At 42.3% G+C, this 24,606-nt stretch overlaps 2 protein-coding genes across 3 annotated transcripts in view; one reads left to right on the plus strand and one right to left on the minus strand.

Annotated features, from left to right (window-relative positions):
• MAP3K5 (mitogen-activated protein kinase kinase kinase 5) overlaps nt 1-7,732 on the minus strand; it is a 115,204-nt gene extending 107,472 nt beyond the window's left edge. Inside the window, exon 1 of one of the 2 annotated variants that reach the window (XM_068938394.1) lies at nt 7,153-7,732. In XM_068938394.1, the coding sequence (XP_068794495.1) occupies nt 7,153-7,582 (430 nt within the window). In that variant the 5' untranslated portion in view covers nt 7,583-7,732. The remainder of the gene's footprint in view (nt 1-7,152) is intronic. The other variant, XM_068938395.1, reaches the window with a different exon arrangement.
• A 7,071-nt stretch (nt 7,733-14,803) lies between these two features.
• Nucleotides 14,804-24,606, plus strand: part of PEX7 (peroxisomal biogenesis factor 7) — a 49,409-nt gene continuing 39,606 nt past the window's right edge. Inside the window, exons 1-5 of the mRNA XM_068938459.1 lie at nt 14,804-14,983; nt 16,442-16,499; nt 17,658-17,808; nt 23,040-23,117; nt 23,424-23,532. Coding sequence (XP_068794560.1) covers nt 14,863-14,983; nt 16,442-16,499; nt 17,658-17,808; nt 23,040-23,117; nt 23,424-23,532 — 517 coding nt within the window. The 5' untranslated portion in view covers nt 14,804-14,862. The remainder of the gene's footprint in view (nt 14,984-16,441; nt 16,500-17,657; nt 17,809-23,039; nt 23,118-23,423; nt 23,533-24,606) is intronic.

The raw sequence follows: 24,606 nt of genomic DNA on the forward strand, positions 1-24,606 counted from the left end.
TCCTTCTGTGTTACTCTCAAAAAGCATTTACCTACCTTCAGCCAACCTTTCTTTTTTCCCACTGGAGAAAATACTTGCCTGTTGTCCTCTCACAGAGCTGTCTCATAATGTGTTTTACATCTCTACCAAATTTAAGAGAGCACAATAATTTCATGAACTGCATTTCTTCCGCTGCTTTCACGTGCAGTGCATAGTATTTTATTACACTCTTGCACTTATCCAAGCATCTCACTGATACCACTAGGAGATTTAGTAAATAAGCACTGCAAGAGCATACCCATATTATTTGCATTAGAGCACCAATTGGAGATTCACACCAGCACCAGGGCTTCTGTGGCCAGGGCACCCCTGCTAGAGGCTCCGCAAGCCTCTGGGCCTGGGAAGAGCCAGGAGGAAGCTCGTGCTGAGCGACAGAGCTACAAAATGCTAGGAGAGGCCCGTCGCAAAGTCTGAAAGAGCACCCAGGTCTCCTAGGCAACGTTATCTTCATACTTCGACTGTGCTCCTCCTAGCTCACAGATAAACTAATGGGATACTAGTTTTCCACTCCCCTATTGACAGGTAGTCTAACGGAAGTTATGCATACGGTATCAATATTGGAATCTGCTTATAAAGTTTACAGCTAGGCCAGCAATGGAAATATTAATCTGTGAATATGCTGTTTCAAATCCTATGATTTCCGCACAGTGTAACAGAAGTTCTCTGATAGCACTAGCCACGAACAGACAAAAACCTTATGGCAGCTTTTTTTTCCACATTCATCTTTACCTGATTAGTTTTACATGTAGACAGCATTCAGCTGCTCCATAACAAAACAATGTTTTATGCTGAAGATATTCCATGCATTTGTTTTCAGTTTCTAACGCTGCCTCCTAGCAGGGTCTGGCGCTCAACAGCCAAATTTCAAGGGGGCTTCATAACCCACCCTTTTCTGAACCCCATGTAATGGTAACAACATATGCTATGCACTCAGACACAAAGCTTCTGTACCATAATACCTAACACCCCTTACTTATACATCTTCGAGTCTGGCTGTATCATCAACTCCATTCTGTGCACCATCTGCACTAAGTTACTTGGTATTTCTTGCTCCAACTCATCACTCACAACACAGCGCTTAAAAAAAATAATAATAATAATCAAACCTCTTTCAACATGAATTCCACTGACACTGCTACTGGATTTACTTGTTTGGTCTTTTTTAAAGTAGTTGCCCCTGACTCTGAAATTGGACAAGAATAATGCATCAGGATAATTTCTCCTGCTATGTAGTACTAACTACTATTTCATACAGTGACTCTCTAGGCATGACACTACAGAAAGAGTAGTTATTTAGCAGCAGATGCGGTGGGGGGAGAAGCGTCCAAATAGTAAAAAATGCGATGGACGCAAGTGCTGCGTATTCACAGAAGAATGTGCAGCATCTCAAGTGTCTGACGAAACTCTGCTAGTGAAATTAAACAAAAAAAAAAAATCAGGAAGTACAGAGAATAAATTAGTGAAGAAACTAATTGTTTTGAAAGAGAGGCAAAGTGGAGTGGAATAATACTCGCAGTTACTCTCTCTCTGGTACTATAAACAGCAGATGCTATGGGAAGCATGCCTTTTTGCACCACGGAAAACATTTAAGTCAACTTCTTGAAATCAAGAAAATAAGTTTTTAAAAAACACGCCTTCCTTTGAGTATAAGAGGAGAGCCTGCATTGGTATGTCATAATCACAGAACTTCCAGGAAACTTATATTAAGGCATAAATCACTTAAAAAAATATTTTGTTTGACGCCTGAAGTGCTTAGCATGCTAAATAAAAGATTCTTGAAATTTAGCATCTCTAAAGATAAATAAGAAGAAAATGCCGGAATGCAGATGAGCTCTGGTACTGCTCTACTTCATTTCTGTGTGCCTGTAAATACTTCAAGGCATGATCCACACAAGTTGTGTGAAGCATGCAGAAAATAATTTAGATGCAGAACATTTTCCAGGCTGAGTTCACTTTTACATACGCGACTGCACTGACTCTCTGAAGATTTGTCTTTTGGGGCCAAGATTCTCCAACTACATTGCAGTAAGTGTTTTCACGTCCAGTGAGCTGGCACCAACTTTCTAGCCCAAACCCACATGAATTCCAAAAGCAATGATGCTGAATTCCAGAAACAACAATATGAAGCTAAATCTATTACCTGTTATTTGATAAACTCTATTATCTTATTAAATCATTGCTACTATGGGGAATTATCTCAATAGCTCCAAACAGCATTGCAAGGGCCATTGATCCATGAAGCATGAGTGTAAAAAGCTAAAGTGAAAAAAAAAAAAAAAAAAAGAAATCGCCTAATATAACACAATAAAGTTACAAGGAGATATTTATATAACAAGCACATCAGTCAAGATGTTTAGCTTTAGAATAAGCTTAAATGAGTGCCTGCACAGATGTGAAACCCCAGATCCTCCTCAGTCGTTGACTTTGTGATCTTTCTTACCGCCCATCAGTTCCTCTGTGAGACTGCACTCAGAGTCTGCAGAAAATTTGATATATTGTGCTTCTGACTCTCATAGAATTGCCATTCTTCCAAAGAAATTAATTTTGCTGAATACCAGGTGAAAACGTTCTATAGCTTTATCTGGCAAGGCAGACAAGGAGGTGGAACGTACACCTGACAATACTAAGCAAATGGTCTATCTATGCACTAAAAGCAGTCAGTACAAGTGTCTGCACAAAACAATGACAGAATGCTGCTAAAATGTATCTCTAACTCCTCTGAATCACATCTAATTTCTCCCAAAATTATGAGATTTCTTACCTCTTTGAGAAGAAAGAGCAAAATCTTCACCTTTATACTACTGTACTATACACATTATTCCAAAAACCTTTCTGTATTAGTTGGCTTGGTTCTGACACTTGTACACCACTTATTTTGTCAGTCAGTTGAGCATTCACCCTTAATTCACCCTGTGCTGTAGAATCCATATTATTTAAATGTCAGATTACAAGTCAAATGAGACATTCCTTTAACCAACTAGACAAAAACAGGTGTAATCCTAAAAGCCTATGTGAAAAACTCACCCTGACTTTGAGCATTTCCCTCTCATGAGGGGCTTACAAGAACAGATCTGGTAACCCAGATTGCCGATTTATGTTTATTTTCCTTTATGGTCCTTGTTACTTAAAAAACAACAACGACGATGACAACAACACTTTGTTCAGTTAGTCCATGATGTATTTGCTCCTGTATAATACACAATGACCGTTTAAAAATCTGCATAGAAAGCAAATCATTCTAATTTCAATGTCCTAAAAAAGATTATGTGAAAGACAAAATGAATTGCTTACATAAACTAAACAAACTATGATTAGTCTATATTCCTTTATGGCCAAGTTTTCAAAAAGGAACTGAGCATTCAAAAAAACATTAACCGAACATGCGGATCAGGTTATTTTAATGTACCGAACATACACTTGAACTATGAATAATAATGGTTATAGTCATATGGCGTTCTAAAAGTTATTATCTACAGCGTTATATAGATAGGTTTCTCTACCTTATTATTTGTTTGCATGTCTTTAACTACTCGGTTCTCTAAACATTCCTGAACCATTTGGAAGTGAAGCTGATGACAGAGACCTATAATTCAACTGCAGCAGCTCAATACAACTGAAAAAAAAATTAATCTGAATACTCTCTTTATGGATAAAATAAGACCCTGGGACAGCTGGTCAGCTTCAAATACTTTGAAATTTGCAAGAAATCAGACTAGATTTTCTCTTTTCACCTTAGTATCTAAGGGGAGGAAAATACAAGAAACGCTGAAGTGTCTATTTTTGTCAGATACTTTTTGGCAATAGTTACTAGGGCTGATTTAACACTTGCTTCTTAAGATTCAAATTTTTTCCGGAATCAAGAGGAATTTAAACCATGCAAGCACAAACGCTAGTATAGGCAAATTCTTAACTATTTGGTGCTGGAATGGTTCAACTATACATAACTAAGACCTACTCACCAATCATATGCATTGCTAATTATGTCTCAGCATTTAAGGACCATCAGTTGACTGAAGCTGGTAGAACAAGATTATTAATAGGCTAATCTACATTAGAGCGGATGAGGAGTATTTACATATGGGATTAGTTTTTATTTAATACTCCTTCAAGTTCTCTTTGAAGTAGTGAAAGGCATGGAGTAAACCTACATCCGAGATCACCAAGAGTTCAGACTATGTTATACAAAGCAGAGACAAGATATTAAAAAAGGAGAGACTGATGATGGACAGGTATATTATACTAGATCTACTGCCCCCCCCCCATCAAAGTTGACTTGCATGCACTGCAAGACTTGAGAGGTTTTACTGTTTCATTTAATTCTAACAAAGTTACAAGCTTGATTTTCCAAACCTCCACACAGTCTTTACCTACTTTTGTAAGTCCAGTAAGACTTGGTCACTTGAATAAGAGTCAATTTGAAAACATTTGTAATGATAAATCCTTCCGTGATGTTAGGTCATGCTGTACTATTTAAATAAAATGTTGTGCATGAATATAATGTACCGGGCAGAGATTCTTTATTTGTATTACTACTATCATCACCTTCAATCACTGAAAGCACATAGCAAGAGAGAGGACAACAAGTGAAATAGGGAGATAGTTGATATGTACTTGTCACCTACATATGCTTTTTGATTTTGTTCCCAGTTTAAAAAAAGAAAAAAAAGTCTGTGCAAGAGTTACACCCTGCTCTCTATTTGCATTCTTCAGCTGACATAGCCTCTACTTTTTAACGCTGTCTTGTTCCTAAAATGATAGTTATTTTTTACTAGCTTAAACTTTCCAGAGAACAACTAGTTCTTAGAAATACGTACTGTACATAAAATGTGGCAGGAATAAGGAAACAAGTACGAAAACATTCAGATCTTTCTAGATCCAAGTTCCAACTTCAAAGTCAACAGCACAAAACAGTTTTTGGATCACAGCTGGTTCATGACTCCTCGGCTCAGAAGGTATGGAGTATACTGGAAGCAGATACAAACTCGTTCTCGTGTCCTGCTCTTTTCAGCCCATGATCTGGATGTGTCTCTCAGTTTTTTGCATATTTATTAGGCTTAGCTACTAAAGCACAATGGCAAGGTATTTTTCCTGTTTTGCAACACTTTGATTAAGTTCCCATAACCAAGCAGTACTGAAAGAAAAAGCAATGTTTTCAATGTTAAACAGCTTGCTCAAAAGCCATTGAAATAAGCAATGTTATATTACATAAGCGTGCAGTTATGCAGTGTTATATGCCAGACGCCTACTGGCAGAATTCAAGGGGCCCACTTTCAAGTCAAATCTCCCGTTACAAGAAAAGCCTCTGTGAACTACCGAGACCCAAACCGCTGTAGAGTCCAGAGTGTAAAAACTAACAAACATACGAGGCACGCACACACAAAAAAAAAAAAAAAACAAGACACAGATAACCCAACCGTGTGAGCGTGTTATGATACCGCTTCCATGGTGAAACAAAATGAGACCCTCAGGTTTTAACTGCCCACCAATTAACAAGTGTCAGAGTTAAAATCTGATCTCTCTACTCTGTACGGGGAGAGGGTAAGAGCTACACTGGAGCGCTATTTCTTCCCATTTCCATTCGCTAGCATAGCCCCTTCCACTTCTGAAAACATTAACTCTCAAGGCACAGTGCTGTCGGAGGTACAAGACAAGCAGCTACACACTCCAAAACCGTCCGTCTCTCACTGAACTGAAAGCAGTAGTCCAGGAGACAAAGCTTCTGCAGTTTCAAAGAAGTAACATGCATATGCATGTTCATGCTGAAAGAATCTTCTGTGGAAACGGCCTACAACCCAGCTAGATTCTTTTCTTTCTTTTTCCCTCCCTCCTCCAAGACGGGAGGGAACTCCTGTATTAGCCAAAACTTTTAAAGTGCCCATTTGCCAGTGTATTCCACACACACAAAAACACACCATACAGTAGGCTTAGAATTCTGGGTCAAGTCAAGTTGCTGCTTCTATTTTTTTAAGGCAGGAAAACATTCATTCGGTAGTATAATTTTTCAAGTCTTTACAAATCTAGTAAGCAGCTGTTTTTATTCTCCATTCATTTTATGTATCTGCTAACAAAAAGAGAAATACAACAGTAGGAAGCTTCGGGCTATTATTTAAAAAATAGGGCCAGGTAAATCATAACAGATAATCTAGGGTCACCATGGTTTCAAATTAAGGAGCTGCAATTGTATGTTTATGAAAGCAGGCAGACGGGTGAGAGGATGCAGCACAGGGATGTTGTTGCCAGCTGACTGGATCAAGGCACTTTGTTCTACCCCATCCATCATAAACGTTGTATGCAACCAATATTTGAAGTACGAACTTCCAGGCACAAAAAACACACAGAGTGTCCCAATTACGCTGAACCTACTGCACAAAGCTGCCGAGCCCTTGCAGCACCTAGGCACTTCAACCGCAGCTCAGCACTTCAGCAAAAACCTGCCCCTCCCCCCCGCGTTTTTTTATGGTGATCGAGAAAAAGCGGTCAGGTCCTGCTTTATGCATAGGTTAAAAAAAAAAATGTACAAGTTCTTGCAGTCCTGACAACTGCTGATTCACAGCACGCTTGCTGACACGGAGTTTCTTCTCCAAAACACGTTGGCGGCGGGGGGGAAGCACTTGGCATACTTTGGCAGCAGCGAAGGGCCCGGGGGGAGCCGCGGCACCGCGGCTCGGCGCCAGCCCAGCGCCCAGCACCGCAGGGGCGGCCGGGGGTCACCGCCGCGTTTGGGGCGAAGGGGGGGACGAGCCCCCCCGCCCCCGGCTCCCACCCCACCGGCGCGCAGCGTTCCCGGCAGCGGCAGCCCCGGGGCCGCTGCGCCGAGGGCTCGGCGACCCGAGCTGACCCCGGGGGAAGGGGAGGGCGGCGCCGGCTGCCGCCGCTCCTCGGGGAGCCCCGGGCAGCCCCGGGCTCGCCGGGCCCCTCCCGCCAGGCGGCAGCGGGAAGGGGGGCGGTGCGGGGCCGCCGCGAGGCCTCGGCCGGAGCCGCCCGGGAAGCGGCGAGCCGAGCCGAGCCGAGCCGAGCCGAGCCGCGCCGCGGCGGTAAGGCAGGAGGGACGGCGGGGAGCGGCGATAGTAGATCGGGCGGGCGGGGAAGGGGGGGGAAGGAGGGGGGTCTCACCTGCGTTGTAGAAGCGGTCCAGCACCGCCGTCTCGCCGAAGTCCAGCTTGCCGAAGTGCAGCGTTTCCAGCGTGGCGCCCACCACCTCGCACGCCTCCCGCAGGCTCTGCAGGGCGCCGCTCTCCGCTGCCAGCAGCGGCCCCTGGCTCGCCTCGTTGATCACGTAGGTGACCGCCGTCCGCCTGCCGCCGCCGCCGCCGCCACCCTTGGCCCGGGCCGCGATGCCCGTGCCGGCGGGGCAGGCGGCGGCGGCGGCGCTCTCCTCGCCCCACAGGCTGCCGGCCGGCAGCGCGGCCAAGTCGGGCAGGAGGCTGCGGGCACCGCCGTCGGCCCCTTGCGCCCGCCTGCCGAGCCCTTCCTCGCAGGGGGGGCCGCCGCCCGCGGCGCTGGGCACCGACAGGCTGATGATCCCCTCGCTGCTGTCACTCATGGCCGCGGAGGAGCCGCCGCGGCGCGTCCCGGGCGCTGCTCCCGCGCGGGGCCGCGGTTAGGCGGATGCCATGCTGCGCCGCCTGCCCCGGCACGGTCCCGGCGCCCCTGCGCGCTGCTGCCGAGCTGCCGAAGGGGAGAGGCGGCCGGGCGCAAGTGAGGGGCTCCCCCTCAGAGGTTAGCGGAGGCTGCCGCAGGCAGGGAGACGAGCACAGCCTCCTCCGGCGCCGGCCCCCGGCACCATTGCGCGCCGCTCCCTTCTCCCCCGCCGCCGAGCGGCGTCACCTGCCGGGGCGGCCGGGCGAGCTCGGCCCGGCCCGGCAGCGCGGTCCTGCTGCCGCCGCCGCCGCCGCTGTCCCCCCGCGCCTCGGCCCCCAGCCTCTGCGGGCGGGCTCCGGGCGAAGTTGGTTGGCCGCCGGCAGGAACCACTTGTGGGATTGCTATTAGGCGTCCCCGATTTAGCCGAGCGACAGCTGCAAAGCTACTCGCGGCTCGGGCAGGGGCGGCCCGCAGCCACCAGACTCCTCCTCCCGCCCCGCCTCCGGCCAGAAATAAAGCAGCCCTGGCGGCGCTTTGGGCACTGGGGGCTCTTTGGCCAGTCGGGCGGGCGAGCTGTTCCGCGGCTCCGGGGAGCCCGGGGTGGGGGGCGCGGCGGCGGCAGCGGGTTTCGGTTAGGTCGGAACGGTGCTCGGAGCCGCTCAGGGCAGCGGTGGTTTTTGCCTCACGAGAGGGGAGGCGAGAGGGCCGGCGTCCCCCTTTGGAGGGGGGAGGGGGTGCCGGCGGCGGTTGGGGCCTCGCGCGTCCGCTTCCGGGCTCGCGCCAGGCGTGTGGTAACGGCCGGCGCGGGCGGTTGGGCGGGAGGGAGCAGAGGATGCCTGTCAGCCGGCGGCCCTTTCCCCGCTGTGTTCCGCAGAGCTTTATTTTTAATACCGCTTGTAAAAGGAGCCTGCGTCGGGCAGGGCGAGTGTGCTGCTGGGTTCGGGTTGTGCTTCCCCCCACGCTAACAGCCGCTGAGGTGAAGCCGGCCCCGACTTGCCTGAGGTTTTAATACGCGCTTTCACTTGCAGATGTTAGTTTTATGCAGGCAGGGGCTTATTTAAGTTAAACTAAGTCATGTGTAGTGACTCGGCATCAGCCTGATCCCGTGCTCTGAAAAACCGAAGGGAATTTTGGCCTTTACTTCAGGATAGTTCTTGTTGCCTTTTTTATTTTTTTTATGCACATCTTACTCCTAAACCCTGATAGTCTAGTTAAGTGAGTGGCTTTGCGTTTTGTGCAGTTAAGGGTTGTCAGGATTTAATAATCATTAACCCTTGTCTTCTACTCTTCTTCCTGTTTAAACTTTCCTCTCTTTGTGTTCCTGGATGGCCTCAAGTTGACTGAAGGTTTTGTGGCTGCCTGCAGCAGTACCCAGCTCATACTTCTTTTTAAAAGTGCCATACTGAAAAGCTACTCTGTATTTTGCTTAAATATATTGCATTGTTGTGTTCACCTGGAACTTGTCTTTCATGAACACTTTGGCATTTGATATTTAACAAATACTTCTTCATGGAAAAGCAAACTAATCTGAATAACTAGCATATCACCAAAAGAAGCGTTAATCTGGTGTAAGAGTCTTCCCAGTCAAGAAAGAAGAAAAGATCCCTTGATAGTTGAAGTAATATATATAATAAATAATATATAATATGAAAAACTTGCCTAAAACTTGCACATTGTTTGCAGGCCAGGAATGAATCGCTGAGAAATTCAAAATGGATTTGAAAAGGAAAGGAAGTTGAGAGTTTTTGCAGTCTGTTTCTGAACAAAAATACAGTGAAATCCTAATGATTGTTAGATTTTCTTTGGATTGGAGGAATTACATTAAGTAGATCCAGGAAAAGCATGGAGGAAAAATAGTGCTCTACATATTTATAGCTATGTTTGTTTGTATTATCAGTAAGTCCATCCCATTACAATTCATCTTGTTGAGACTAATCATCTTGTTGGCACTGAGCCTGTTCCTCTATCGTTGTTTTCCGTGACTGCTCTAGACAGAGGATCAATTCTGGAATAATTAAGAAAGATTAGTCACTGCAGTACCTTCAGTAGCCCTGTTTGCTTTTGCGTCGATCAGTCCTTTTTTCCAAAGAGATATGCCTGGCATTTGCTTCTGCTGATAACACATGGGTAAATGGGGTGAGAAGACGACGAGCAAACTAAAGACCAATTTACAGGTAGAAGTTAATATTTGTTAATCTGCCAGATACAGTAGGTTATTGTTTCTGGCTACAGTCAGGATGGCAATCAGTGTTTTTCTAAATAATGTAGTTTTCCACAAAACACAGAATCAGTGTTAATCCATTCAACGCTACAGTTGCATCACATTACAGGAAGCAAGAACAATATGTCTCTGTGGTGTTCTTTAGAACAGCCCATGTTTGTCAAGCGCAGAAGGAAGTCATGGACTGAAAGAAGGAAGAAGCATGCTAATTCACTTAGCGTTACTGACTTGTGAGCCTCACTTCATTACTAATGCCATATCCCTACCACGTTCAAGATAGCTCTATTGATTTGTCTGGGGTTGAGGCTGGGCCCTTAACTGAAAACAATTAAAACACTGATTAATATGGAATAGTAGACACAAATTGTCTATGCTTTTATAAAGGAAAAGCATATTTCTTTAATCTGCTAACTCCTTGAAGTGATGATTCATATGTTTAGGAGCTCTTCAATTTAGAAGTTTGATTAGAAGATGATCATTCAAAGGATTTTTTTTTTTTAAAACGGAAGTAGTATCCCGGTTGTTATCAGAAGTACGCTTAGCTTGTTCACTTTGTTTTCTGGGTGCTGTGCAACTAACATCTTTAGCACTAAGTATGGAATGTGGCCCTGCTTCCACTCTGATTTTTTCTGATGACAGAACTTTTAACAAGCAGTTAGATGTAAAATTGTTGAAATAAGAACCCTTTCTTCATTATATGCTTTTACAACCATAAATCATTGACCTCTGGATTTAACCAAATTATGATTTTCAACATCCAAGAATTTGGATGTTAGTTTCAAATATAAATGCAATTATTGGTAAGTGTCAAACAGTGTGTGACAGACATCAGAGATTTGATTTATTCACTCATACTAGTAATAACGAGACCCAAGTCAAAAAAGGGTAGTTTCCCTGAGCGTGTTCTGATTTACAGAAAGTAAACCTAAAATACATGTACAATGAAAAACGCTCTGTCCGACTTACGTTTTCAGTGTGATACGGCCTTCAACATCCAACAAGGCTGGCAGAAAAAAGATTCTAGAGTAACATGCCCGTTGAGTTTTCTTGATGGTTATTGGGTTTTAAAGCAGATGCTAAATTTCATCCATATTTTAAGACCCTCTTATTTAACTATACGACAGCATACAAAAATGAGAGATTAGAGATACGCTGTAAATTTTTCACTAATAAGCAGGAAAAAAGGAGTTTGCAAAACCAGAGTCCAATGTGCTTGAATTGTGGGTGGAAAACAGAGTATATAAAGAAACTTGCAGATGCAAAAATCCAAACAAGAGATCTTGAAAGTACACAAACTAATCCTGTTTCCATGAGCTTTAGAACAGAACTCTCACAAGCAAATAGATACGATCACTGAAATAAACAAATTGTTCTTAAAAGTTAAATCTTCTACCAAATGAAAGTTAAATATATCACTGTAGAAAATCAGAGGTATCCTTTATGTTCAATATGGAGAGGGCAGCATTTTGCTAGCAGAGTGCCAGCTGCCAAGTTTAAAAAGAATGGCAAATGCAGGATGGAACTAAACATTTAAAGCAGTTCTTAAGTACTAAGAAGCTGGAAAACAGAGACTGGTGGTCATTCTGCAGGGATGCAGTTGATCGTGTAACAGTAGTAATAGCATGATAAATTCACTTATCAAATGATGGCATGGCCCCCACAAATGGTAATCAGCTAAGACTGATGGAGCAACAAGGACACGTGGTGGGGGGTGGCTATTTCATCAGTTATTACTGGCCTTGAAGCCCGTGTATTGTGGAACGACAGACCAAGTGTAGTGAAAAATGTGCCCGTGGCAAGTCTCACGCTTCTTGCTAAATCTCCCTGTCTTTCTTCCTCCCTTCCAATGTGTTTCCCTCTTCTTACTTCTATTCTTTCAAATCCCCCAGGACAGCGTCCATGCTAACTGCCTTGTCCTTCTACTAACCTCGCTTTCCCCGTGTGACTCTGTATTCATTCCTGCAACCTCCTTTGCTTTCCCCTTTCCCCAACTTTCCCTTGTTTACTTTCACTCTTGCCTATTTTTGCAATCTTACCATGAACCTTGAGACACTAAATGCTTTTCTTAAAGCTTTGACTCATAGCCCCTATTGATTACACAGGAATTTCACCTGGGAAAATCTCTACATTCCTATTAGTCAGTTAGCACTCACTATCGTAGAAGAAACTTGATAGCATGCAACCTAGTGGCTCTGTAACTAGAAAGCAGAAAAAAAGTCTCCTGCAGTCCCTAAGTATTCTTAATGTTTTAAACCACCTATCCTCACAGCTAAGGGAATAGTTCACAACCTGCTTTCTCCGGAAGAAAAACTCTCGTCATAATTCCTTTCAGTACTTGGACTAGTGCCTTCCTGATAACTGTTTCTGGCAACCAGCGAGGTTTTTTTTAAGGATTTGTATATACAGCAGTGATCGTTACCAGCTCAACTCACACCTAAGCTAGCTGTCAGTGAGCAAGCTGAGGAAATGGTGGAGATATGTCTGTAACAGAACAGAGCTCAGCAGACTGGGAAGAAGGTAAACTGCGTGCAGAGATATTGCTGTGAGCATCCCAACTACCTAGTCTAACTCTAACAAGGGAGATGGCTTAGAGAAGTGACTGCAGGAGGAACGTAACTAAAAGTTATATGCTGATTAAATGGGAATTTAGTTCAATGAAGTGCGCTTGAGTTAGGAAAAAAATCTCAGCGTTGTGAGGGAATTTTTCTCTCGAACTGTGGGATCTCAATTTTTAAGTGGAACATGGCTGCCACCTACTGATGCATTCTGCATACACGTTTTTATCTCAACTTTGGTGAAGGGCTGGCTGTTGGAACATTTCTGTTCTCATCTTTCATGTTTCTTGAATTTAGCTCACCTGTTTCAGGAGGAAATACAGTCACGTTTAGCAGTTTTGTTTGTTGGATCTTTCTCTCTGCTTGTCAAACAGCTTTTTCTTCAGTTGTTAGTGTATCTGCCTTGAAGTCTTCCTATGTAAATACTTTTACTTGGCATATTATTTTGCTTCCTACTTCTAGGGATCTTAAAAACCTGAATTCACAAGCTTTTCTGTGAAAAAATGTTTAGGGAAGTGTTACAACAAACTAGGTCCTTCTTTCAGGATTTCTTTGTAACCCTCTATCCACTTCTTGATATGTGTCTAATTTTTTTCTGAGTTGTCTTTAAAACAGAGCTGTGCCAGTCGTAAGGACAGCTTCCTGCTTGCATAACCTCTTTGTGGAATTTTATTGATTCTAAAAGATGAACTAGATTTGTCGGCTACTTTGAAAATGCACACGATGAAACTTTTCCAATACTTGGATGTATGCGTGGTAACTTGTCCATAGAGTAGCTGGAGATTACGCCACCGAGTACTTGAACTCAGAGCAAACCTTTGCAAAAGGCCACGTCCAGATTTACTTAGTATACCACTGCAGAGGGTATATATCTTTTTGAATGGTATTATTGACTTTGCAGTCACAAAAGACAATTACTTTAAAAACACCTGCCAAGGAAATTGCCTTGTGATGTGTGCTTCCAAAAGGCACATTGATTTAAAAAGATTTCGCAGAGGCTAAAGTTGGTGGAATTCGGCCTGCAGCAGTCAATTCAATAAGGCATTGTGTTTGAGTGTTAAAAAAAAACTCTGCTTGAGTGTTAAAAAAAAACTCATCTCAAATGATGTCTCTCAGTAATTCCATCTACAAATTGGTAGTTGTGAGTATAGGAGCTGCTGTGAGCTTTTGTGCTTACTATAAGCACAATGATATGCTACATTGAGCTTCACTTGCACTGTTTGGATTGATTTTATTCTAAAATCCTGGAGGCTGTTTGATAAACATATTTGTTTTCATTTTTATCAGGAGATCAAATAATTAGTAAAACCGCATAGTTCAGTGATCGGAACGTGAGTGTCAGTTTAAGGAGTTATATATTCATGAGGCTTTACAATAAATTTTGTAGTTTACAATAGGTTTTGTAGTTTAAATTTAAGGCTGAGGAGCAGCCTGAGTATGTAGTTACCTTCCAAGCTCCACGAGGTGACTCTGATTAAATTGTCTTATTCCCCTTTGTCTTACTTCCTTCATGTGTAAAATAAGAATTTCCTGTATTCATCTCTACACATTTAAATTGGTCATTTTAACTTATTAGGGTAGCCTATGTCCAATTGGAATCATCTCCATGAATATTTTAAAGTCCTATATCTCACATAGGATAAGATATATCAGAAGTTGCAGCTGCTGCTCTGCTCAAATATTTTTCTTAGCCCGAACCCCTCCTCCTTTCAGAGGCAAAACTCCCACTAGCTTAATAGAAGTTGTCATCGGTATGAGAAAATTTGTTTGTTTGTTCATGAAAGAACCTCAATAAAGCGTAACTGCCTCACAACAAAGAATGATAAATACATGCATACTGATATACGGAGATCTACTCAGCAAATGACAGACTGAAATAGCTTGGAAGAGCTTTTTGAAAGAATGACAATATACCCACTAAGATCAAAAAATCACATTTATTCAAACAGAGAACGAGGTGCTAAGTATCTTACATGGCGTATAAAAGAAAGGACTGTCCACGCAGTTTGGAAATCTTTTTCTCTAGCAAACATAGTTTTACAGAATTATCACAAAACAATGGGTAGTCAGCGCTCGGAGGCCTGGTCCTGGTCAAACGACCTTTGAGTACATGAATCACGCAGGCATAGCTGTCACTGCGCGGTAGTAGCGAGTAGGACGGCCTAAAATTACGGCTTGTCTTTGAAGAGACCCGAGAAGAAAGCCGCAGCGGACACGGGCCACCGCGGACACGACCCGGCCGGCCCCGAGAGGACCCCGAGGAGCGGCGCCAGGAGGCGGCGGCAGCGTCACGGCCCGCCCGCCTCCGCCACCGCCCCTGCCAGCACCAAAGATGGCGGCGGCGTGGCCTCAGCGCCGCCCCCGCGCTTCCAGCCGGGCGGCGCGGGCGCGGCGAGGCGGCGCGGCGCGGCGCGGCGGCGCCTCCTTCCGTCCCCGCCTGGGCCGGGGGGGGCGACAGGCCGGGCCATGGGGGCGCCGGGCGGCCGGGCCCTGCGGCTGCCGGGGCTGCACGGCTACGCGGCGGAGTTCTCGCCCTACTGGCCGGGGCGCGTGGCGTGCGCCGCCGCGCAGTACTACGGCATCGCAGGTGAGAGGCGGGCCGGGGGGGCGCCGGCGGGGCTGTCCGCCCGGCGGTGCGCGGGTTGCGTTTCCGGCGCTGTTACGTAATGAAGAACAACAGCAACAGCAACGGAAGAAGTGGTCTGGCCTGGTTACCTGCGGGCGAGACCGCTTGCGTCGAGTCGTTTCGCCCTCTCGAAGCGTCAGGGCGGGGGCGGCCGTCGCTGCCGCGCTCGCCTTGCGGTGGTGGTTGGCCGCTCTGCTTAACTGGAAGCAGCAAGGCTTGGGTCGGTTGCTGTTCTACTGTTTATCAGACACAAGGTCTTCCTTTATTACGGTAATTACGTCTGAAGAGCAGGTCAGGCTTCTCTGCAGTGATTGCCGTGAAGCGGGTGGCCCGCGCGCTCACGAGCTGTGAGCTGAAGAGCCATGCAAACGTTTGCTGCCTTCAGAGACCGGCAGTCCGTGAACTGCGCGCCTGTGTGTCTGCACGTGTAGCAAGTGGCTTGCGAAGCATTTTATGTTTTCCCTTTCTCTTGTTTTTGCTTCGCGTGGATGTAACTGATGCATCTGTTCTCTTTCCGTGGAGTACAGTTAATTTCAGAACAAGCTGCAAATCTGATGCTTGCCCCGAAGTCGCCCACCAGCTAGGTTTTCCTACTTAAGAAAATAGAAAACAACTTTTTTAAAAAAAAAGTCTTCTTTTTCCTTTTTTTTTTTTTTTACTTCTAATAATAACTTCTCAGAGGAGTACTGATTTCATAGGAGTTGGAGTAAATGCATAGTAGAGGAGACAAACATAGGTTAAATAAAGTATCTGAAAATATTTTCTCCTTAAAACTTTAATTATTCTGTTCTCAGTCATTGAGTTGTTCGGGCAAGGCCTGGCAGCTCTCTGCAGCCCTGCTGAAAACCCAAGCTGAGCTTTTTGCAGTATTGGACCCCTTTTCATTTCTTCTAGCAGTATTGTCTCTAAAAGCGATAATTTTAACTAAAGCTTCTAAATGTTACTTTGATGTTATCCCGGTCACATAGAAGAATAGTGCCTGTGTGTATTTTCTTAGAACTGAATTCTTCATTTTATTTTTGATGAGCTGCATTTGTATTACCAAGTACCCTTTTCAGAGAGAGAGGGAGAAAAGTGTTGCATTTGTTGTGTTGTCAAAAGATCTAAAGGAGCACCATCCTGGTGTGCTTGTAACATAAGGCATGTGGATGAAACACACGTTTTATGCTTTCTTTACAAGTGAGTTGTTTCTTTTCCAACCTTACCCACAGATGTACTGGGAGAAAAAAATATAAATGAAAAAATATTTTAGAGGCATAAAGCAGAGAAAAGGAGCTGTTAATGGCAGAAGCAATTAGTTGTAGGTGTAAAGAAATTCAAATGCCATCCATGTTTGCACTGTATAACTACCCCAGAACACTAGCTTCTACTGGCATGGGGGAATTAATTGTGATAATTTGTTTTATTTTGTTGTTTTAGGTTGTGGAACTCTGGTAGTACTGGAACAAAATGAAGCTGGGATTGTTCTGCTCAGAAGGTAACATAAGTTTATTTTTACTAGCTTGAAAGTAGAAGTTTTAGCTTTTTAGGAGCAATGCCTTGCCACCTAAATTTGTCCGCTTCTGAATGGCTGTATTGGAAATGGAGCAGAAAGTGCATGGGCAAAGTCATTCAGGTGCTTTCTAGGAGCTATGGTATTCTAAGAATTTGACTTGCGTTCTGGATGGGAGAAGGAGTAGAAAGGTTAGGAGGGAGGGGGTTTAATACTCGGCCATTGTTCACTTAAAAATGTCTTAAAGTGTAAAACACCATTTGTTTAGTTTACTCTGACAGCTGAAATAGACACATGTAACAAACAATGATGTAGTTTATCATGTTCAGAGAAGCAATTTTAAATTCATAATTATACAGCAAGCCTATTTGCAGCTGTTAAACACTCGATTAGTTCTGCTACATGCTCTGGTTTAGTAATGTTCATTTCAATGTTTCCAGAGACTCCACTTACTTTGTGGTAGAAAGTCCTGTCATTTTCTGAGCCATGAGCTATGTCATGCTCTCTACAGAAACTTTTGGTGTGCATGCTTTTTCCTAATAATTGCTGCAGGGTCCCATGAAGTTAACTTGAGCTTAGCTGAGCCTTCAGTAAGAACGGGGTAAATAACTTCATATTTACCATGAGATAGCAGCGTGGTCATTGGCAGTTACTGCAAAGCAGCTGATGGGTGGTATTTTTTTCCCCATAGGATGAATTGTTGGTGTGTCAAAGCCCTTTTAAGGGTGTAGGGAGATCTTTAAAATGTTCATAACTGTCCTTCTGCTGGCTTTTCATTTTGACTCAGCTTCTTATTGATGTTCTGGATTGGACAGAGCTTTTCCAAAACAGACATTTTTATTTCTTTGTTTACCACTGTTATTAAAATTCAAGATTACAATCAGATTTGTTTCTCTGTGTTGAAGATCCATGGGTCATTTATGCTTTTAACCTAATCAGCCTATTCTGACATACACTTGTAAAAGTTTTCATGGTATTAACTAAGTTACTTGTAAGGAGATTCACTGGAAAATCAAATATTTTAAAAAGGATGTTTAGAATGCTAAAGAGGGTGATTTAAAGAAATACTGTCTCTGCATATAACTATCCAGACGTTTATGTCACGCTTTCTCATGGACAAATATCTTGATTGTTCTGATTTAGTTTTGACTGGAATGATGGTCTATTTGATGTGACGTGGAGTGAGAATAATGAACATGTGCTCATCACTTCTAGTGGGGATGGATCTCTGCAAATCTGGGATACCGCTAAAACCACAGGTCCACTGCAAGTCTATAAAGAGCACACTCAGGAGGTAAACCAGGCAAGCTTGAAAATTGTAATGGACTGTCTAATGCTTGAGTTATTAAAAGAATTAGTTGTGGACTCATTGTCAAAAGTGTTCTTGTTGTTTATTTTTTCATTTTGTTTGGACCTGTGATCTGAGTGTATAACTTAGCATTATTTTGAATATAAAATGAGTTACATACTGTCCATACTCATATATTTCTGTCCTTTAGCAGGCACCACATAATCACATAAATCTAATGTATTCAGAAATAGCATTTGTAATTCCTTGTAGGCTAAATAATCATTCAGTTGTGTGAAAGTACTGAAGCCATTCTATGACTCTAGAGGACATGACTGAATAGGTTTAAAGAATGTCCTTGAGTAGGTCTAGAGAATGTAATGAATAGGTCTAAATCAGGTGGCTGATGTGTATAGCAGTGTTATCTTGAGGATACAGAGTGACAGAAGTTATACAGATCCTTAGGACTTCTGTTGTGCTCAGGAACTGCTTATCCTTTTCCATTATAGCATTTGTGAGGTCCTATTTGGAATAACAGTAGTCAAATACTGGGAAAGGATGTTTTTAGCCTTGGATTGATACCACTGAATTTGATTTTTCTTAAGAATTTAATTTCTTTATCCTATGCAATATTGGTGGGGAAAAATTTACTATGTTCGTCTTCAGAAATGTATTTGCATTAAGACAATTTGTGTGTAAATGTATTTGTCTTTCCCCAAGGGATTTTTCTGAGGCACAGCATTTAGCATGCTCTGTGTTTTTCAGTTCTTTATAGATGCATATGCCTTGTAAATTGAATGATTACCGCTAACTTCCCTCACAGATGAGGAACTTTTTTGTTAGAGACTTGAAGCAGTTTGGCCTCTAAAGAAAGGCATTGACTTGACGGAGTTCTGCTGATCCATTGACTTTCTGGAAGCTGTCTATCAGAAATTTTAGTCTACTCTTCCGTTGTTTAAGGCCCACAAACTAGTACCGAAGAGGTTTAGGAAGACGTTTTCCAAGAATAAAGATAGTTTCGTAGGTGGTATGCTATGTTGCTTTAGAATAAGGAAGAACCTGATACTGACAGTTGTTGGACAAGTAGGAGGGAGGAAAAATGAACTAAAAGTTCCTTCATGCTTTCCTTCTAATCCTCTACTCTTTTCTCTCAAGTCTCTTAGCTTTTGATATGATCTCTTTTGGCGTCTCTGTTGCCTGGATTACTGCTACTTTGTCTGAATAAAATAAATCATCATCAGATGACAAGCTAGTGGATATGTAGTCAGTAAAAAATGACCGTAGGAATCCAGTTATGTATTCACCTTTGATTTCACCTTTGATTCTTTCAGGTGTGAGGCACAAAACTAAAAGGTGCGTGACTGCAGTTACACAAGAGCCTTTGTCTTCTGTGCCTGTTTTCTTTGTAATTTTCCTACTTTGGCTTAATAGGGATATTATGTAGATAAGGAATTTACTTGGTAGTTATGATGAGGGTTTTATGATGGTGTTCCAAGCCTGATGGCAGTAATAGAAAAATATAGGCAAAGCATAATTATAAATTCTTTTTCTTTTGTCCTCACCGTTTTCTCATTGAAATTCTGTCCATAAGATTATTTTGGTTCTGCTGCACCATCTGTTGTCTGTGAAATACAAATTTCTGTGTCCAAGTCTCGGTTTAGCAGGGAGCATGGGGAGGTTGACGCATTCAACCATGAGTTGGAAAGACAGCATAGGACACATGGGCTGACTGTTTATTGTGAGAAATGAAAGGATTGTCTTGATTTTTTTTTTTTTTTAAGTGTGCATTAAGATGATAGATCTCAGTGGGAATATAACTAATACTTTGTGGTAAACACTGGCAAACAGTGCTCTTTAAAGTGACTGACTGCCTTCTTAATCCTTAATCCCTTTCTGACACTCCTAATGAATATTTTCTCACTGTGTTTTATAATTATTTCTAAGGCAAGATTGACAGGGATCAGTTTCCTGTTTTCTAAACGAGGTCATTGTCCTTCCTTGAAAAGAACATACAATTTTAATTTAAAAGCACATCTTTATTATCAAAGGACAATGAGTTTTATTCCAGCACTAACCAACTGCTGCATCTCATGAATAAATTAGTCTAATTTATTTTAGTTTTGATGAAGTCTCACTGGAATTTGAGACAACAGAGTATTTGCATTAAATTTGTCCTGTAAAGTGAGTCTTGACATTTATTTTGATTTATATATATGTATATTATATATATATATATATATATAAAATATATGTATATTTGTACATCTTTCACCTTTGATCTTACCTATAGCATTTGTTGCTGCTGTTTATGCATAAATAGTATTAGTACATTTTATGATTGTAAATAAAGCACTAAAAGATGGACATTTTGATTTCAGTTTTATGCTGTGTTGTTAGTCTTTCCCTGATGCTCAACACAGCTTCTTTTGTAGCACCTCTAAATTCCTGTTGGGTGGTGGGCTTTAAAAGATAAGAGGAATAAAACTGACCTTACTTGGTTGCCCGCGTTTTCCTCTTTTCATTCTTTTCTCAGTAGCTGCACCTGTCACATGCCATGGAAAATAGCTCTTGCTTTTTCCTGAGCCTGTTGTCTGTTCTGTTTGTAAATCTTGCCTGAAGGAGAATTTGTCCAGGTACCGTTACCTCTGATGCAGCTGCAGAATGTCGGCCAGTCCCAACTGTCTGCCATATGTATACAGGTCAATATCATAGCGTGTGTTTAGCAAGCCTATATGCTGAGCTTGTGAGTGAGCTGGAAGCCATATGTGCGCTTTGTCATATCTGTGCAATAGATTTGATACGTTCCAAATATGTGGGGCGAGGTGAATATGCGATGCAGGTGCGTATTTTTTTTTTCAGATACGTGTTTCTTCCTTTAAAATTCTGGACAGGAATATGAGAGCCCAATACTTCCACTGAGCTAACTTTTTCCCCTGAGCTATCGCATGAAAGCAGCATGCTGCCTCGTGATCCATGTAGGGGCATTGCAAAGCAACAACAACTTAGGAGTTACACGCAGACCATCAGACAGATTCAGGGGGGAAGGGAAGAGGCTAATAAGGAGCTCTGGAGCCACTTTGGAGAAATATGATGTCTTTCATTCTTAAAATATGAGCGGGTATTTGTTTGTCTCTTTTATTATTATTTTAATGGAAGGAGGCAGGTTGAAAGGGAGGATGTTTTAATGAGCTACTGTAGTACTGCTAGTCAGCTGACAAAGTAGAAAACCAAGGAGATAAAGGCATAACTTGGACAGACAAACAAAAAAGTACCTCTAAGTTTATTATTTGTATAGCTTTTGTCAAATACTGTCCCAGTGTCTCATACATTTGAATTGTAAACTCTTCATGAAAGAGAGCTAGCACCTCGTGATGCTAGCGCAATATGCGTTTTGGTATGTGGGAAACATGACATTATAAGATAAAAAAGGAATGTGGCAAGTGATGCACTCTTTGGGCAATGATTGTCTTTCATTTATGTGAAATAAGGAAATAGTTAATTTACACTGGATCCAGCATAGTCTGAAATGCTGCTTAGGAAGGAAAATGTCCTGAAGTAGTTAAATGATGTGCTGGTTTCCTCTCTCATACAGGACGCTTTTCATAAAGGAATTAGGTGACTTTTGGTTTTGACTCGATTAGTTTTTTTTTTTTTTTTCCCCAATTCAGCTTCTCTCCTTTTTCTCTGGCAACGCAGGTCCAAATGTTTTCACCTTCAAAATAGGGTTGCTGTGATTTAATGTATGATTCTGTCTACCCAAGAGAGTGGGGCCAGTTGTACTGTACTATTTCAAACAGTGCATTTAGCCTGTTGACTTGCAGGTAAGACTCAGTGCTGTGCTAGAAAGAGATTGTTCTCACTGTTGTTCAAATCCCTAATTAGTGGCCCAGCTGTTGAGAGCAATGCTCTGGCAGGTAGTTGCCGCATTTCTGAGAAGTATCATGGAAGGTCTGGTTGGGTCAGGACCTCAAGCAGATTAGTTGTTTAAGTTAATCTTTATCTACCTTTAGCACTGAAATGGTTCACGTTAAAACTGCATGTTGTCCCAATGGAGGTTATGGAGCTCCAGGCATCATCAGTGTTTGACACACTGGTGAATAGTCAACATTTTAGTGTGAGATAATAATAGGAAGAAATAGAATGCACCTAACAGCGTGTAAATAAAGTAGATTTGAGGATGGAAATTTAACGTGTTCTTGAGACTTTGACATCTGAAGAACTGCAGCAGGCCAAAATACAATACAAATATCACCAGAGGTCTTCCTTATTTCGGGAATTTTTCTCTTAACAGACACCAGCTGAAATTTGTTTTTAAATTCTGTTAGTATAGAGAGAATCAAGGTGCTTTCGTCTTGTACCGGCTCCTAGTAATTTTTGATGTCTGTGTGAAGCCTTGATGGTCTTTCTCATTTTCGTGCTGAGACTAGTGTACCAGCAGTTATCTTATTGGTTCATATCTAATTGTGTCTTTACACAGCACAGCAGAGCATTTATGCTTTTGGGAGGGCAGCAGAGCTGAAAAACCAGCAATGAAAGATGCAGTTAAGGTGTCTGCCTCTGTCAAGGGGGGCAACATTAGATGTGGTTTGTGTGTTTGAGCAGCTGAACATTACAAAAGAGTGTCTTAGAATCTGGAAAAGATGAAGATCAGACTATTTTATAGCATATATTCCCCCTGCCTCTCTTGAATCTAGCTTATCTGTGTAGCACTTATATTCTGTGGTAGCAGGCACTCTAGGAAACCCAAAGATGCACGTAATTAGAAATCGTAAGAAGTATTTATTTTTAGTCAGCAAAAACCTCAATGTCGACTCCACAGTCAGCTCTAAAGAGAGGTGTCATTAACACTGACAGCAATTAGAAATGTTCAAAGTTGGATTGGATATAAGAAATCAGTCTGAGTTACGACTTTTTTTACAGTGGAAGAAACCTCCAGTGATGGTGGGTCCATGTGGGTTTTTTAATATCCTTTTTATCTTTTTGGTCTATCTTTACCTTTTTGGATACTTTTCTGAGCTTATATGTGCTTTTAATGCCAGATTGAGAGATTTGGATGTTAAATTTAATTTTTACTCAGGTAAAAGGCATCATGGGCAACTGTGTGGTGCTTAACCTGTGTGCTTTTTTTAGCTGATTATTATAAAATCTGCAAGTCCAGGGGTACCTCGTGGAACTTTGACTGACTCAAACTTGTATGTTAATGCTGTTTCTGAACTAGGCTGTTATACCATTTACAGGTATATAGTGTTGACTGGAGCCAAACTAGAGGAGAACATCTAGTGGTGTCTGGTTCATGGGATCAAACAGCCAAGCTGGTATGTTGGTTTTCCGTTGAAGCCAAAACTGTGATTTGTTTTGGAACTGATGTTTCTTTGTGTGAAGAAACAATGTCCGTTCACTTTTCTTCTTTATTTTTAAACTGCGGCTGCAGTTCTGTTTTAACTGAGATGCTGCCCTGTCATTCGGTTGCTATCAATTTAAGTATACAAGTGCTTTTCATGATACACAGTAAAAAGAAGTTTCTTTAGTCCTTTCTGTACATATGAAGCTTTTATATGTATGAAAACTTTTCTTCTTTCATTGCATGTATACTTCAACAATTTTCTTTTTATTTTATTTAGTGGGATCCAGCTGTGGGGAAGTCATTGTGCACTTTTAAAGGCCATGAGGGGGTCATTTACAGCACTATATGGTCTCCACACATCCCAGGTTGTTTTGCTTCTGCCTCAGGTAAACATGATCGTAAAGAATTTCTCACAAAAACCCCTATTGTATTACTTTTGCGCTTTGTCCAGCAGGTGGTAGTGTGTATCATACATGAAAGCAGAGGAAGCAAAGAGAACTATTTAGCTGTGGTTGGATTTGTAGGCTCTGTTACGTTCTATAAATCATTCTCTTGGCCTTTTAAACATGGATCAGCAGTTTTCTAGTAGTCAACTCGGTGACCTTGTATTTTTTTCCTATTATTTTTGTGTAGCTCTCATCCATTCACATGAGTCTCTTCATTGTCCAGTAAAATGTGACATACTTTATTTCATCTTCTGGCTTACGTTTTTGGTCAAATTGTCTCGAAGTGCATAGCATCAGTAGACTGTTGGCCCTGTGAAGACTTTAGTCAATTCTCATTGAATTATTTTAAATATTGGTAGGAGATCACTGTGCGTTGTTCTTGGGAAAAGGGAAAATCAGTATTACTTTTCTGTTTCTGCCAGTATTATGAATCTTGCTGACTAATACAGTCATAATTGAGCTGGATGTCTCTGAGGCCAAAGAGACTGTACAGTGAGGCAATGGTGTTTCCCAGAGAATGCTCTTATTTTAGAGGCACGAGCAGAGCTCTGCTGCTAGACCTGCAGTCTAACTGCTGACTGGCTGGAGGAGGGGGACACTGTGAGCTACAGAGTGTTTGGGAGGTAGAGGAGCAATAACGCGCTGGCCCAGGATAAATATCAGTAGATTCACTCCAGTGGCTTAAATATGTCTGATCTCAAATTTATCTGCGTTTTGATAGTGATACAAATGGAAATTGTTTAGCTCTTATATCAAGAGGGTAAATAAGTTAAAATATCCTTTTCTGTTACTGAAGTTAAGGTGAGACAGTAGTACACGCAAAGATATTTTTTCCTGTTCTGTGGAAAGCTTGAATAAAAAGTGCATGTGGTTTTTATTTTATAATGCAGTCTGGCTCTTTCTATCTGGCTTTGCTTGCACAGTGGAACTCGAATAACTAACAAATTTCATGTATTTGTTCAAACACAGTAGTGCTTGGTAGGCAGGCAGTGGTGCACAGATGCTTACAACTTA

This window comes from Struthio camelus, chromosome 3 (genome assembly GCF_040807025.1).
Source record: "Struthio camelus isolate bStrCam1 chromosome 3, bStrCam1.hap1, whole genome shotgun sequence".
NCBI classification, from domain to species: domain Eukaryota; kingdom Metazoa; phylum Chordata; class Aves; order Struthioniformes; family Struthionidae; genus Struthio; species Struthio camelus.